This window comes from Mustela lutreola, chromosome 1, assembly GCF_030435805.1.
Source record: "Mustela lutreola isolate mMusLut2 chromosome 1, mMusLut2.pri, whole genome shotgun sequence".
Taxonomy (NCBI): Eukaryota; Metazoa; Chordata; class Mammalia; order Carnivora; family Mustelidae; genus Mustela; species Mustela lutreola.
The window spans coordinates 260905095-260920061 of record NC_081290.1 but is presented as its reverse complement, the minus strand read 5'-3'; the positions used below and the strand labels follow the sequence as shown (position 1 = coordinate 260920061).

General features: G+C 36.4%; 1 protein-coding gene across 5 annotated transcripts in view; it reads right to left on the bottom strand.

The window, feature by feature from the left end:
* HIPK3 (homeodomain interacting protein kinase 3) overlaps positions 1-14967 on the bottom strand; it is a 92590-nt gene that overhangs the window by 15817 nt on the left and 61806 nt on the right. For all 5 annotated transcript variants that reach the window (XM_059139211.1, XM_059139219.1, XM_059139223.1 and 2 more), the window contains 5 exons: positions 10210-10333; positions 2948-3067; positions 2319-2405; positions 1596-1780; positions 235-394 (listed from right to left, as the gene is read on the bottom strand). In XM_059139211.1, the coding sequence (XP_058995194.1) occupies positions 235-394; positions 1596-1780; positions 2319-2405; positions 2948-3067; positions 10210-10333 (676 nt within the window). The remainder of the gene's footprint in view (positions 1-234; positions 395-1595; positions 1781-2318; positions 2406-2947; positions 3068-10209; positions 10334-14967) is intronic.

The following is a 14967-nucleotide window of genomic DNA, read 5'->3' as shown; positions in this document are numbered from 1 at the left end:
AATTTATAGAGCTGCTGCATAGAAAGGTAAGTAGGGGATACTGACAGAGCGAAAGGTGATAAAATAAATGAGCTTTAGTCCCTGAAATATTCAAGATTTCACAAAATAACCACAGTGAGACCTTCAGCAGCATGTGACTTCTAACAGCTGACGTAAGACTTCCATATACCTCAAAAGCAAAATAAGCCATCATAAAAAAAGGAGTATAAATTATTAAATACTCTAAGTTCTTACCTGATTTCTTAATGTGCCAATTTTAGTAAAATTTGCTGTCAGATTAGCAGTACTGCTTGAAGCAACTGGTCTTAAAAGTGAAGTTTTATTGTGATTATTCGTGTCACATGAATTTGGGTGGGACTTACAAATATCCATAATATGAAAACAGGACTTTACACTGCAAAAAAAAAAAAAAGAAAGAAAGAAAGAAAGGTCATTGTAGTATTATTTTAAATGTTTAGAGTAGTTTAAAATTTAAAGTTTCTAAAGGAAAAAAATTTCTACCAGAAATTTCTACCAGAAAAACCTACACAAGATTGAATTTTAAAGCAAGTGGAAGTATACCTTATATCTGCAGTATTTTCTAAGACATCAAAGCAATAGTAAGCATTTTTTGACTAGCACAATCTAGTTTTATGACCCCTGCCCAAAATTATTTTTCCTAAATTTCTAGAGCTCTACATTCCTAAACTACTGGTACAAAGTATATGGTTATCATGTTATTTTCAAAGTCTTATATATGGAAATCATTAGGTATTTTTAACTTTTGGGGGACAGGGATGGGGAAAGTAGTTGGGCTTTATAAAAATACCAATTTTAAGGGTTATCCATAATAATGAATACTAGTTTGTCCCTATACCTTCTTTATTCAGTCATCTAAAAATACTAACATCAGTCATTAATTAATATTAAGTTATATAAATATATTAAAAATATTTTATAAAATATTAAAAGGCGTGGGGTTCAAAGAATTTGTAAGATTTGTTTAAGGTTTGGGTTGTGGTCATTGGGGACGGTATGTGCTATGATGAGTGCTGTGAAGTGGGAAAACCTGGCAATTCACAGACCTGTACCCCTGGGGCTAATAATACATATGTTAATAAAAAATTAAAAATTAGAAAAAAAATTTGTCTAAGGTAACTCTGATAAGACCTTCTCAACTTGAGTATATATCTCCAATAAAAACCCCCCTTCCTTCCACAACACAGAGGAGAAGGTGTGGGCAGGGAAAGCAAATGGTGTGAAAGGAAAATAAAGACTGAGTTTGCAGGATGTGTAAGGGGGTGAAAACTGTTAACACTTCCTTTTATTATATACACATACCTGGTTATTAAGGTAAGAATGTCACATAAAAACAAAGACCTTCAGTCATTTCAGTATGATATTTTGGAAAAAGAACACTGGAATGCAGCTCGGATTTATGTTCTAGTACTAGCTGCCACTTACCAGTCCATGTGAATTTAGCCAAGTTGGCTTAACCTCTTTTGACTCCATTTACTTTCATTTAATAAATATATTGAATCATCCTCTAACACACTAATTTTCTACAGACTTAGTTATTTCTCCAGATCATTTTAAAAGATTTTAAAGTGACATACTGGTTGCTATGAGGGAAATCTAGAAGATGTTTCATATTAACAAAAGGATGGTTCAAAGTCTCAGCTGGAGTAATTCTTAAATCTGCATCAATCAGCAACATTTTCTTCAACAGACTAACAAATTCTCTTCTATCAGCTTTCTCAGCCAAAAGATCACTTCCTTCCAAATCCATCACTGTGTTCACCTATAAGATCAAAATGTCAAGTCATCAGCCAATAAATAAATAAATAAATAAATAAATAAATAGACAAGCCACAGAAGGCAGTATATGTTAAAGACTCACAGTTTAAAAAAATATACCACAACACAGGAAAGAACAGAGAACTACAATTATTTCAAAACAAAAATGAGTATTTGAGTTTTAACAAATCTGCAAAATGTTTCAAGGTACCAAATAGCATTCAAAGCAAGGGAAAAAAATTTTTAACGAATTTCCACTTCTAACAAAATATAAGAAAGAGAAATGGTACAGCTAGGATTTTCCCTCTTGAAAAAATACCTTTTACTAAAGCACAGGATGGTATAAATTAAATATTTGATAAAGATAAATACAATTTAGTTCCCAAGAGGCTGAAACATTAGAATCAATTTTGTTTGAAAACCTTAAATCCAGCAAGCACTCTGCAGTCCTTTAGATGATGATTAACGTGTGGTGGCATCCTTGGAGTTCAAGTCCATCACCGTAGGCAGAGAAGACTAACAAACATGGCTATGGTACTCACATGCACTATATCATCCAGGCTGTTGAATATGTACTTTCTGGCTTCTTTAGACTTCATTCCTGTCTCTGCCTCATGCTCTTCTAGTGTCTTATTGGACATGTGAAAGAGGAAAAATAATATATTACCCATCATTTGTAAATTCTTTATTTTTTAGTTCTAGCACATTTAGTCTATTTTTCATATATATATATATATATATATATATATATATATATATATATGAAAAAGTAACTGGTTAGAAAGTTAATCTCTGAGGTTTTACTAATCTCCCAAAGAGCTAGGAATAAATTAAGTACTTGGGTTATGGAGTAAATGGTGAAATTTGGTCCTTATAAAGCTTAATAATGGAAACTGGGTAGAGAAGATGAAACACACAACATAAAAGTAATTACACACATAAAATTTAAAAAACCATTTAAGATGAGTTAATGATTTTGTTGCCAGGTTAGAGAATGAGCTACATTATTCCGGGAAGGCTTTTTCTCCACCCCCCATTAAAAAGTGGGGAGGGGTCAAAAATGAAAATTCAGAATTAGAAATACAATAAAAGAAAAATAGGCATGAGGGATATTATCCACATGAGGCATCTTAGAAAAAATGTTTTTCTAAAATTTTTTAAAATGAATTACCTTTAATCTCCAACCAGAATGAGAAATATCTGTTTCTCTGCAAAAAAATCTTGTGGATTTCGTGCCCACATTTAACAACTGTTCTCCCGGTAAACCTTGAGTCTGAGAAATATATCGGATCTGGAAAAGAGTTTATAAAACCTAAGAATTTATTCTTTACATGTAATAGATATTAACTGAACACCTATTCTCTATCAGACACTAAGCTAGAGTTAGGTCAAGAATTAAATGGTGTAGTCTATGCCCTCAAGAAATTCTAGTGTGGAGCATACAAGTAAACAATTGTAATACAGGTTTGTAAGTACCATAATAAATACGTGCTTATGGAAAGACAGAAAAGGGGCACCTAAAATAATTGTAATCACATAAAGCTCCAGAAGAGGTGATGCTCAAGTTGAGTCTAAAACTACAAGTTAAGAGTTCTTTAGCCCTGGAAGGGGAGCGGGGGACCTGACTATGATTTATGCTAAGGTCGTAATATGAATAAATATGCAAAATCAGGAGAAAATACCCACACACTTGGATCCTGGAAGCACAAAGGTTCACTCAGTGAAAAATGACAAGAGGCAAAACTGAATTAGCAGGCAGAGGGCTTCATCAGTAAGGTAAGAAGTTGTATCTGTCCTCTTTCCCTCTATAAGCCCCAAGTGCCCATAGTTTTATCCCTAAATCCATATTTAAATATTTATCTCTAGCCCTGGAGCTGTAAGCCAACTGCATACTGAAACTCTCCACCTGGCTGGACCTGAGGCACCTCAAAGGGAACATATCCTAAACTGAATTTTCCCTGAAATCTGCTAATCCTCATGCATTTCCCAGCAACAGACACCAACACCAACCTCCCAAACCAGAAACCTGAAATTCGTACCAGACACATATCCTCTCCCTCATCTCTCTCTCCCCACAACATCCCAAACCCTAACAATCTTACCTCATTAGTCTTTTTCATAACTGTCCCCTCTCTCCAACCCTCTTTCAGGTCTTCTTCAATTCTGCATTATACAATTTCACAAGCCTCCTAAAGTAGTTTATCTGCCTCCCTAATGTCATCCAGTTACCCCAATTCATTATTCACACTGCTAACGGCCATTCTGGTAAAATGCAAATCTTGTTACTCCATAGTGTAAAATCACTTTACCACCTACAGGATCAAATCCAAACCTCCAATCCCCACATACATGCCTTCTGGCTTTATCTCTTCCCCACTCTTTACATGGTCCTGTAAAGGAGCAGCCCCATCTAGCACCACGCTAAGCTTTTCATGGGCTGGTTTCTCCTTCCTAAACTGCTAACTCCTTAGCGTCCTGGTGCGCCTGCCCACTCAACTTCACCAAATCCTGCGACAAGCTTTACCATTCCTTCTTCAAGAGCCAGATCAAGAACTTCTCTATAAAGCTATGACTAACCATCTCAATCAGAGGTAATCCCTTTCCTCTGTGTTTCCATCAAACCTAAAACATAACCATCTTAATGCACTGAACACTAAATTACAATTCTTTTTTACGTCTGTTTTCCCTAATAGACTGTTAAGTCTCCTGACAAGAGAGATGTTTATACATATTTGCATCCCCAATTTTACATGAAATGGTAACTAAAATTGCCGCCTTACAAATCAGTTTCATTTCATTAAAGTGTGGTGTCTTCCCTCACTCCGCATTTTCTAAGTGGCTGAGTTCCTTGTTTTACAAAAACAGGAAGTGAGAAGTACCAAGGGTCCAGTACCTAAATGCTACATCAGAGTCTCTCCAATGGTAGGAAAGGTGTTCAACCATTCAACAAACATATACAGAGCATTTATTATGTCAGATGCTAAAGATACACAGATGAATAAAACATGGTGACAATCTGCAAAAGCATTAATTCAGTAGAATAAATATTTAAGCACATAATATGCAATTAAGCTAGGAAGTGCTATTATGAAGAAGAAAACAAAGTACTAAAGAACACGGGGAATCAGACAATTAATGTACCTATGAATCTGAGAGAGCACTAAAAACAAAACAAATGGCAACTGATCTTGTCAATTTATTTTTGGTTATAACGCCTGTCCTGTCTTCTAAAGAAAAACTGTTCAAGGGACACCTGGGTGGCTCAGTCGTTTTATGGGTCTGCTCAGTCATGATTCCAGGGTTCTGGGATCAAGTCCCACATTGTGGGGGCGGGGGATGGGGTGGGGTGGGGGGTCCTTGCTCAGCAGGGAGCCTACTTCCCCCTCTCCCTCTGCCTACTGCCTACTGCTCCCCTGCTTGTGCTCTCTCTCTCACTGTGACAAAAAAGAAAGGAAGAAAGGAAGAATGAGAGAGAGAGAGAGAGAGAAAACTATTCTATCTGTACCCTCTAATACATGAAGGGACTCACCCTCCTCCAACCCCAATGAATGAAGGGTGAAAGCCTGACTCAAAAGCAATTAATTCATAAATCCATACTGTGAACTTGACTAGAAATAAGCTAATAAGCAAATTAGAGTTATAATGTCAGGAATGTGAATTAACAAACAGCAATCACTACCGAGGGATAAGCTATAGGGTTATAAAATGGAGCTGGAGTTCGGTGGCCATGCTAACCTAACCAAAGTCCAGAGTGCGTAGAAACTCAGCAAGTTAGAACCAGAGCAGATAAAAGCACCTGAAGAGCGGCTAAATCACAATTAGGATCCCCACGAAAGTGAAGTTCTACTGATGTCTATTAATTCCATTAAGTGTTTCTTTGAAACCAAAAGCACATCCAACTCCAGACTTCACAAGATGCTGTCATATTATAACTCCATTCTTGGATTTTTGTGACAGTCTAGACTTAAGTACAGGAACTCTTACTTGAGCCAGCTTATTCAGAAGGTCTCTACATAACCAAATAGCCTGACAAAAAGAACTTTAAAGATTGCCACCTCCTCCTAACACTCAGGAGCTGCAATAGTCCATTTTATTTTTCTTACATAGGGTATGACTTGAAATTATCAAGTAAAATAACTGGAGTATGAATTCAGACTTTTAGCTGTTCTTGATGAGATTCTATATAAACTCCAGCAAACATTTTGCAAGATCACCATTTATGAAGTCAACACCGTCCATTAACCCATAAAAATATTATTTAATTCCCTGGAATGTTTTTGATGTTTCCCTGGTAAACAGAAGTTCAATCCAATACACAGAATACTAACGACAGTGCACACCCACAATTATGACAGGAAGGGATTCCAGCACAGTACCAATTTGCAGGGCAGCCTTCTCTAAACACACATACCACTCGTTTGTGTAAGAATGGAAATGAAATGCATGGATGAGAAAATATGACACATACAAAATTTTCAGCAAGGTCAGGGCCTACTTGTAGAATCCAAAATTTAAAGAAGAAATTGCCTTGGAGAAGCTTTAAGAAACAGATGATAAAGATGATTAAAGAGCCAGAACACAAACCCCATAATGAAGAATTAAAATAATCTGCATTTTTTTCCTGGTGACTCAAATGTGACGCTTAAGTATATAGTAATTATGAGACTACCATAAATTCTTTTTCACCTCCTTTGGAAAAAAGAAACCTGTTATTGCATTAGGTTAAATGAAGGTTAGATATAAGACATACCAACAAGAGTAAAGGAGTAAGTTACAACGTATTTCATTGAAAGTCTTTGCTTTTGTAAATGTTCCATGTGCACTTAAAAAGTGTGCATTCTGCGGTTTTGCATGTAGTACTGAATGTAGTACTCTACGTCTGTGTCATTAAATCAACTTAGTTAATCACGGGCCCAAATCCTCTAATCATTTTTCTATTTTTGCTCCATCAATTACTGAAAGAAATGTGCTAAAATTTCTAATTATGATTGTGGGTTTATCTATTTTTCTTTTGGTTCTGTTGATTTTAGATTTATATTATTTTAAAGTTATTAGTACATGTATAAAATATAGAACTGTCATGTTTGTGTTGAACTGAATTTCCCAAATTTATTGGCCAAGCTTCTCCTTTATAAATAATGCTGATGTATCTGTAATAAGATTATTTCTGTTGTTAAAAGCAATGTTATTAATAAAAGCAAAACCAAAAAAAAGACTATCTTGTACAACATATATTGAGAGATAAAGATTTGTACAAAATGTCATCACAGGACAAACTGATAAACTAAGCTCCTGGTTCCATCCCTAGAACTCAGTCTGCAGACAGAATATGGGTAGAGGTTGATGGATTTGAGAAACTAACATAAAGACCATGAACACCCTCTTCCAGTGACAGCAGAAACCCAGTAGTAGGGTGAAAGTGGAGTCTGGAAGAGGGCTCATGCCAGGATCTGAGCATAGACCACAGCAGGGTTTTTGGTTGGGCCCTTTTAACTCTCCCCCATATTGCCTTGAAAGTATCATTATCCATAAGGTAGTGGAGAAGTGGTCCACTGCTAACAGCATAGATTCTGGATTCATATTGCCTGTGCTGGATTCTTGGGGCAAGTTATTTAACTTCCCCACAGCATGGTTTCCTCATCTGTAAAACAGAGGCAATAGTAGTATGTACCTCTAGCAGTATAAGGTTGTTGGGAGCATTAAATGAATTAATGAAAGTGCAGAAACAGTTTCTGACATATAAAAGAGCTCAGTAAGTATTAATTAATAATATTACCATTACCCACTGTACTGCCACTGTAAGAAAAAAAAGAGTAAGTTTAAAAATAAAATAGCAACAGCATCCCAATTCGGTGTCCAAGTATATCAGGGCAGCAGATGACTAGAACAGGGAACAGATAACAGATAAAGGCATACCTTATTGATGGCCTCTACGCATTCTAATTAGATAATCATAATCTAGGAAGCTGGCAAAAATCTATGAAATCCAACCACATTAATAAATAAACTAAAGTAAAAAAACAACCAAAAAACACTTAAATTATCATTTTAATAGATGCATAAAGGCATCTGAAAGTCAAAAGCCAATTTAGGAAAAAAACAATCAGGAAATTAGGAATAGAGGGAGTTCCCTTATCTTGAAAATAGACATTTATCAAAACCTATACAGCACACATATTTGGAAACGAGTATATAAAGTCTAAGATTGAAACCAAAACAAGAATGCTTACATCATCACTCCTATTCACTTCCATTCATATATTTTGCAAAATAACTTTTAAAATACCAAACTAATAATTACTTAACTATTGATGCCATATGCTAATAAATTTTTTAATTATCATATTCTTTTGGAAGTAAAGTAATATACATTCTGAAAATACTGTTAATCTGGATCAGATTAACACCTGTTCCCAGTTTACAACAAAAAGTCTATTATAGAATTAGAAAAAGCTTTAATCAGGGCTTTGCCTTAAATTACCATTGTGACTTTTGACAAGTCATTTCATTTTTCTGGGCCTCAGTTATCCCTTCTATAAAACAGGAAGGAGTAGTAAATAGATAATCTGTAGGGTCCTTTTCAGAACTAATGTCAGGTGTTCAAGACAAGATCTGTAGATGTCCCTATTCAACATACAGCAGCAAATCAATCTGAAGTTACCACTAGATGGTGTCCAGCTCCAGAATATCATATGTGTCATAACTTGTAGTCCACAAAACCAGAAGTACACTTCTAGCATTTGACTGTAACTTCAGTCCTTCAGCAACTAAGGGACTATTGGGACTCTCCCAACTAGACCACCAACTCTTTCAAAGCTAGCACCCGTCTAGCAACTGCATCAAAGTTAGTGGTTGGTAAAAAACCAAAGGAAACCAGGATGTATGGAAAATATTACAGAAACTACCTTCTAAGAGATACACTGAACATGGAGGATGAAAGGTAGAGACTATAGGAAGCCTAGCATAAAAGAGGAGGCTTATGGGTAGAAAGTGACTGTAAGAAAATAAGGGATTAAAATTAATGATAACATCTAATCTAATAGTATTAAATGACTTTTAGGTTCACCTCAGCAACATGTAAATCACCAAATCCGTAACCTCTCATGCCTTTTTTTTTTTTTTTTAAGATTTATTTATCTGAGACACAGAGAGAGAAAGATGAGGAGGTAGGGGCGAGGGGCAGACTCCACACTGAGCACAGAACCCAACACAGGGCTCAATCCCAGGACCCTGAGATCATGGCCTGAGCTGAAACCAAGAGTAGGCTGCTTCACCAACTGAGCCACCCAGGCAGCCCCTCATACCCTTTTTGATGATGCTATGAAACCTTTTCAAATAATACTGATTAAGTTCATAATTACTACAGAAAAGAATCTCGGTACTAAAACAAAACAAAAACACAGGAAAATAGCAAACAACATTCACTGTCTAATAGCTTAGAGAGGCTAATTAATGAACATAACTGAAAACTGTCATGAAAAGCGTTAATGGGGGCGTCTCGGTGGCTCAGTCCATTAAGCGTTTGACTTCATTCAGCTCAGGTCATGATCCTGAGCACCCAGCTCCCTGCTCGGTGGGGAGTCTGCTTGTCCCTCTGCCCCTCCCCCTGCTCATGCTCTCTGTCTCTCAGATAAATAAAAACTTAAAAAAAAGAAAGGAAAGAAAAGAAAAAGAGTTTAATGAAGTAATTTGCTGGATTCTACTGAGAATCATCTAAATAATGTTAAACTAGATTATTTCTAGTGTCATTCAAAAACACTTTAAAATACTGAATAGGTTTCAGGTGACCGAAGTACTTAAGCCCAATAATGGTTGTTGATTTAAGACCAATAGTTACAAAGCCTTTTATTCCTTGGGAGTGGCTAATATTTTATCCATTATCAAAGTTTGTCACCCAAGCATAATTTTATTATTTAAATGGACACAGTCCAGCCCTTCAAATGTCTATACACAAAAATGATACAAAAAAGTGTTTTTGCAACTTTGGGGGCCCGTGGATTGAATTTTGTTTATGAAACTTTACTTCAGTCATGATTTAAAAAAAAAAAAAGTTTTTTAAAAACCAAGTACAGTTTTGAGATCTTGAATTTAAATTCCCTAAGGTCTCAGGTTTTGTCATTTTATTTGAAAGATTTTTTTTTTTTTTTGACAGAGCAAGAAAACACACAACCAGCGGTAGCTGCAAGCAGAGGGAGAAGTAGGTCCCCACTGAGCAGGGAACCCAACGTAGGGCTCGATCCCAGGACCCTAGAATCACAACCTGAGCCCAAAACAACTGAGCCACCCAGGCAAGCGCTCCTTGTCATTTTATTTCAAAAAGGTTTTCAGAGTATTATATACCTGGGGAAATGCATTCCTATTAGTCTACTATTTTTCTTTACATTCTACCAATTCTTTACATTCTATCTAGAACTATCACGACAGTTTTGTTACCTGGTCATACTCCAAGGCTCCTGGGTAGAGTGGCCATCCAAGGAATAACTCTGCAATCACACATCCCAATGACCACATGTCTATGGCTTCACAAAATGGCAACCCCAAAATAATCTCTGGAGCTCTGAAATTAAAAAAAAAAAAAAAAAAGTGATTTTTCCTTTAAAATTATCTTATTTCATTGGCATTCTAAGAAAAGCTAGTAAAATGACAGAGTAGTCATCTTCTATTTATAGTAACTCTTCACTTTTCAGAATTCCTTGAAGCCTAGACATAATATTGAATTAAGCTTACAAGTGTACAATGAGTACGACCATTACTAGGATAAAATCTCTATATTTAACCTTAACAGAGAATTTTATTAACATATTACAAAAAGGAAAAAGCACAGATCTTGTTTTTGAGACTATAACAGATTAGAAATAATACACTAGAAAGAGAACTGGCAAACTATAAAATACACGCACCGTTGACATCAACAGAACTGAAAACCAGACATTGATAAGAGCAAACAAAACAAGCCCTAAGGCTAAAAGTGGATGTAGACCTGGGTATTACTTCAGAAAAAAATAATAAATATTCACAAAAACAGGACTGTTAGTCATCAAGAGATACAAGACCAAGTGCAATGCATTCTGCTTTAAAGGGCAGAAAAAATACAGGGCATCAAAATAGCCAGAAAGTTTTTTAGCATTTGAAGAGCTCCAATTACTTGGGAAATATATTCCATGAAAAATATCATGCCCAGATAAATTGTGCTACTTCATATAACCTTCCATGAGAAAATTAAGATTCTGAGAGGCCTCACATACAGCTATGTAATTCCGAAGTGAGTCATAAAATCATAGATACCCTAAACAATCTCAAATTTAAGAGAAGTTGTAAGATCAATACAATGAATGGGTTTTTTTCATCAACCACTGGAGAGTAATTTGCCAAGTAACTATACACTTTGTATTTCCTACAAACAAGAATATTCCCCCATATAACCACAATACAATCATCAAAATCAGGAAATGAACACTGATACATCTCTACCATCTAAGCCTCAGACTCCCAAGTTTGGCCAATTATACTAATAATGAATGTCCTTCACGGCAAAAGGGTCCAATTCAAAACCATGAATCACATTCACTTGTCATATCTTTTAGAGTAAGTTCCTCAAGTCTTTCCTTGATTTCTATGACCTTGGCACAAGCTTTTACAGGCCAGTTCTTTGTAGAATGTCTCCAGGGTGGGTTTGCCTGCTGTTTCCTCATAATTAGGTCCAGGTTATAAATCTTTTGGGAGGAGTATGACCAGGAGTATGACAGATGCTTTCTTCTCATGATGTGGTCAGGTGGCATTCAATTTTGATTTGTTGCAGTACTGACAATGTTCACTTTGATTATTTAACATGGTATCTGCTAGATTTTTTTTTTTTTTTTTGGCTAGGTATTTCCACTACTAAGTTCTTTCTTTTCCCTCTGTAATTAAATATTTTGTAGGATTTCAATTTGAGAATATATGTGTAAGCCATTCCTTATCAAATTTTTAATTTCTTCATTTATTTGCCTATGTGAGTATAAATGAATAGAATCCTATTTTAGTCAATGAGTTATAATCCATTACTGTAATTATCTACTTTGATACTCTGATTTTCCCAACTTGACCAGTTACAACTCCCTCAACAAGCTATGGGTCCTCATCAGTACCGGGATGGCACTGTTCCCAAGCTCTCTCAGTATACATATTGTATACGGTTAGACAAAATAAGGCTTCTACTAATTTAACTGAGACTGCTGACTGTCATTATCTCCAAAAGCAGTGGTTCTCAATCTTGGCTGCACATTATAATCACTTGGTCCTGGCCACACTCCATACCAATTAAATCAGAAACTCTGGGCGAGAGACTTGGGAATTTATTTTTGTAAAGCTCCCAGGGTGGTTCCAATACATGGCCAAAGTTGAAAACCAAAGCCCTAGGCTCAAGTGGTTAGATGAATAGGAAAACTGCTCCATCTTCTCCCCATAGCTCTTCTGATCAGAGTAAGTTCAAGGGATAATAAATAAGGTGGGGTTTTGTTTGTTTTGTTTTGTTTTGTTGTTGTTACCACTGATTTAGGTTCTGTCCAGTGAGTCCTCCCCTGGACATCTCTGCCATAATTAATACTTAAAGTTCAACAGCCTTTTAATCCACAAGCATTTGTTAAAATCCAATGTGTGCTTTGAAGCATAAAAGATCTTAAAACATAGTTCTATTCTTTTGACAAAACACTTGGTGTTAGTATAGATGTATACATGTGAATTATATTGATAGAACCAACTGCTAAATTGCGTAGAAAGAAAAGAAAAAACAACTTACACTGAGTTATCATTCTTACATATTCATAACAGTGTACAAAAGAAGACAGAGACCATCTTTTCCTTTTTTGTTCACTATGGTATACATAGAAGCTAGCAGAGAATATGCACTCAGTACACATTTCTCAAATCAATCATTCCTACAGAGGTTGGGTCACACAAAGGAAAGCATCAGAGTTTTTGAAATACAGATTGGAACTAAGCCTTGAGGAACGTAAGTCTAGGCAGAAAGAAAGAGAAATGGCCACAAGAGTTAATAAACAGTATGTATTAACCATACTAAAAGAGATTCAAAGCAAAAAGTTTCAAAAATATGAAGTAAAAAGGGATTCCCTAGTGATATTTAATCATGTGCTAATTTGAATTCTGAAGAATCATTAACACTAAGAGATCTATAGCCGTGTAAGAGTTCTATGATGATTTTGAAATACTCACTATGGAAAGTTATGAGGTTTGAAATGGACTACTGGAAACTTCAATGTCATATCTGGCAATGAAAGAAAAGTAACAGAATGATAGTGCCTAGGCTAGACAATTTAGAGACTGGAATTATTTGATACCTGATTAACAATGAGAAAGGAGTTCTGTCAAATAGACAAAGAACAATGAATTCCTTCTGCCATTTGCTGCCACTTAATGATGGTGACAAGAATGTGGAGACATCTTTTCAAAATCTTGACCAGGAACTACATAAAGCCACTTCAAGCATAAAACTGGAGATACAAAAGTTATACTCAAGGAAGCAAACTCAAATTTCTCATCCTAAAATATGAAAGAATTTTAACTGCAAGTTTTACACAAATTCATTGTGTATTTTACTGCATCAGCTAGGGTCTTTAAAAAGCAGATTCAATACCATTCACATGCACATTCCTTTCATTCCTTTAAATGCTGCGATCCCTGATGGCTAATGATGATGAACATTTTTCATGTGTCTGTTGGCCACTTGTATGTCCTCTTTGGAGAGCTGTCTGTTCATGTCTTCTGCCTATTTTTTGACGTGATTATCTGCTTTTTGAGTGTAGAGTTTGAGGAGTTCTTTATATATCTTGGATATCAGCCCTTTGTCTGTAGTGTCATTTGTGAATATCTTCTCCCATTCTGTGACTTGCCTCTTTGTTTTGTTGATTGTTTCCTTTGCTGTGCAGAAGCTTTTGATCTTGATGAAGTCCCAAAAGTTCATTTTCGCTTTTGCGTTTCCTTTGCTTTTGGAGACATGTCTTGAAAGTTGCTGTGGCCAATGTCAAAGAGGTTGCTGCCTGTGTTCTCCTCTAGGATTCTGATGGATTCCTGCCTCACACTGAGGTCTTTTATCCATTTTGAGTTTATCTTTGTGTATGGTGTAAGAGAATGGTCAAGTTTCATTCTTCTGAGATACCACCTTACACCAGTTGGAATAGACAAAATTAAGACAGTAAACAAGTGTTGGAGAGGGTATCGTGAAAGGGGAACCCTCTTACAATGTTGGTGGGAATGCAAGTTGGTGCAGCCACTTTGGAAAACAGTGTGGAGATTCCTTAAGAAATGAAAAATAGAGCTACTCTCTGACCCTACAATTACACTACTGGGTATTTACCCTAAAGATACAGATGTAGTGGGAAAAAAATGTTTATAGCAGCAATGGCCACAGTTGCCAAACTGTGGAGAGGGCCAAGATGCCCTTCAACAGACAAATGGACAAAGAAGATATGGTCCATATATACAATGGAATATTATGCCTCCATCAAAAAGGATGAATATGCAATTTTTGTATCAACATGGACAGGACTGGAAGAGATTATGCTGAGTGAAATAAGTCAAGCAGAGAGAGTTAAGTATCATATGGTTTCACTTACTTGTAAAGCATAAGGCATAACATGGAGGACATTGGGAGAAGGAGAGAAGAAGTGAGTTGGAGGAAATCGGAGAGGAAGACAAACCATGAGAGACTGTGGACTCTGAGAAACAGACTCAGGATTTTGGAGGGGAGGGAGGTGAGGGGTTGGTTGAGCCTGGTGGTGAGTATTAAGGAGGGCATGTACTGCATGGAGCACTGAGTGTGGTGCATAAACAATGAATCTTGGAACAGTGAAAAAATAAAATAAATTAAAAAAAAAAAGCAGATTCGATGTGCAAAAAGCATCTTGGGGAAGGTAGGGAGAGGAGGCAGGACCAGGTGAAGACAGCCCTCAAGCCCTCACATCCCGAGCAGTTCTGACATGTGCAAAGAAGAGAAGCAAAGGGAGAGGTGGAGAGAGAACCTCCCACTACAGCGCCCTTAGGAGACAAAACCCATAAGGAAAAAATCACCTGCTGGAGGAGCTCCCCATCAAGCAAGAGGAGTCCAGCTCTAGTACCTCTACTGTGTTTGGTCACTGGCTAGAAAGGCCGGGACGCATATCTGAAGGTGCAACAGCTGGAGACTCTCGGTCAACT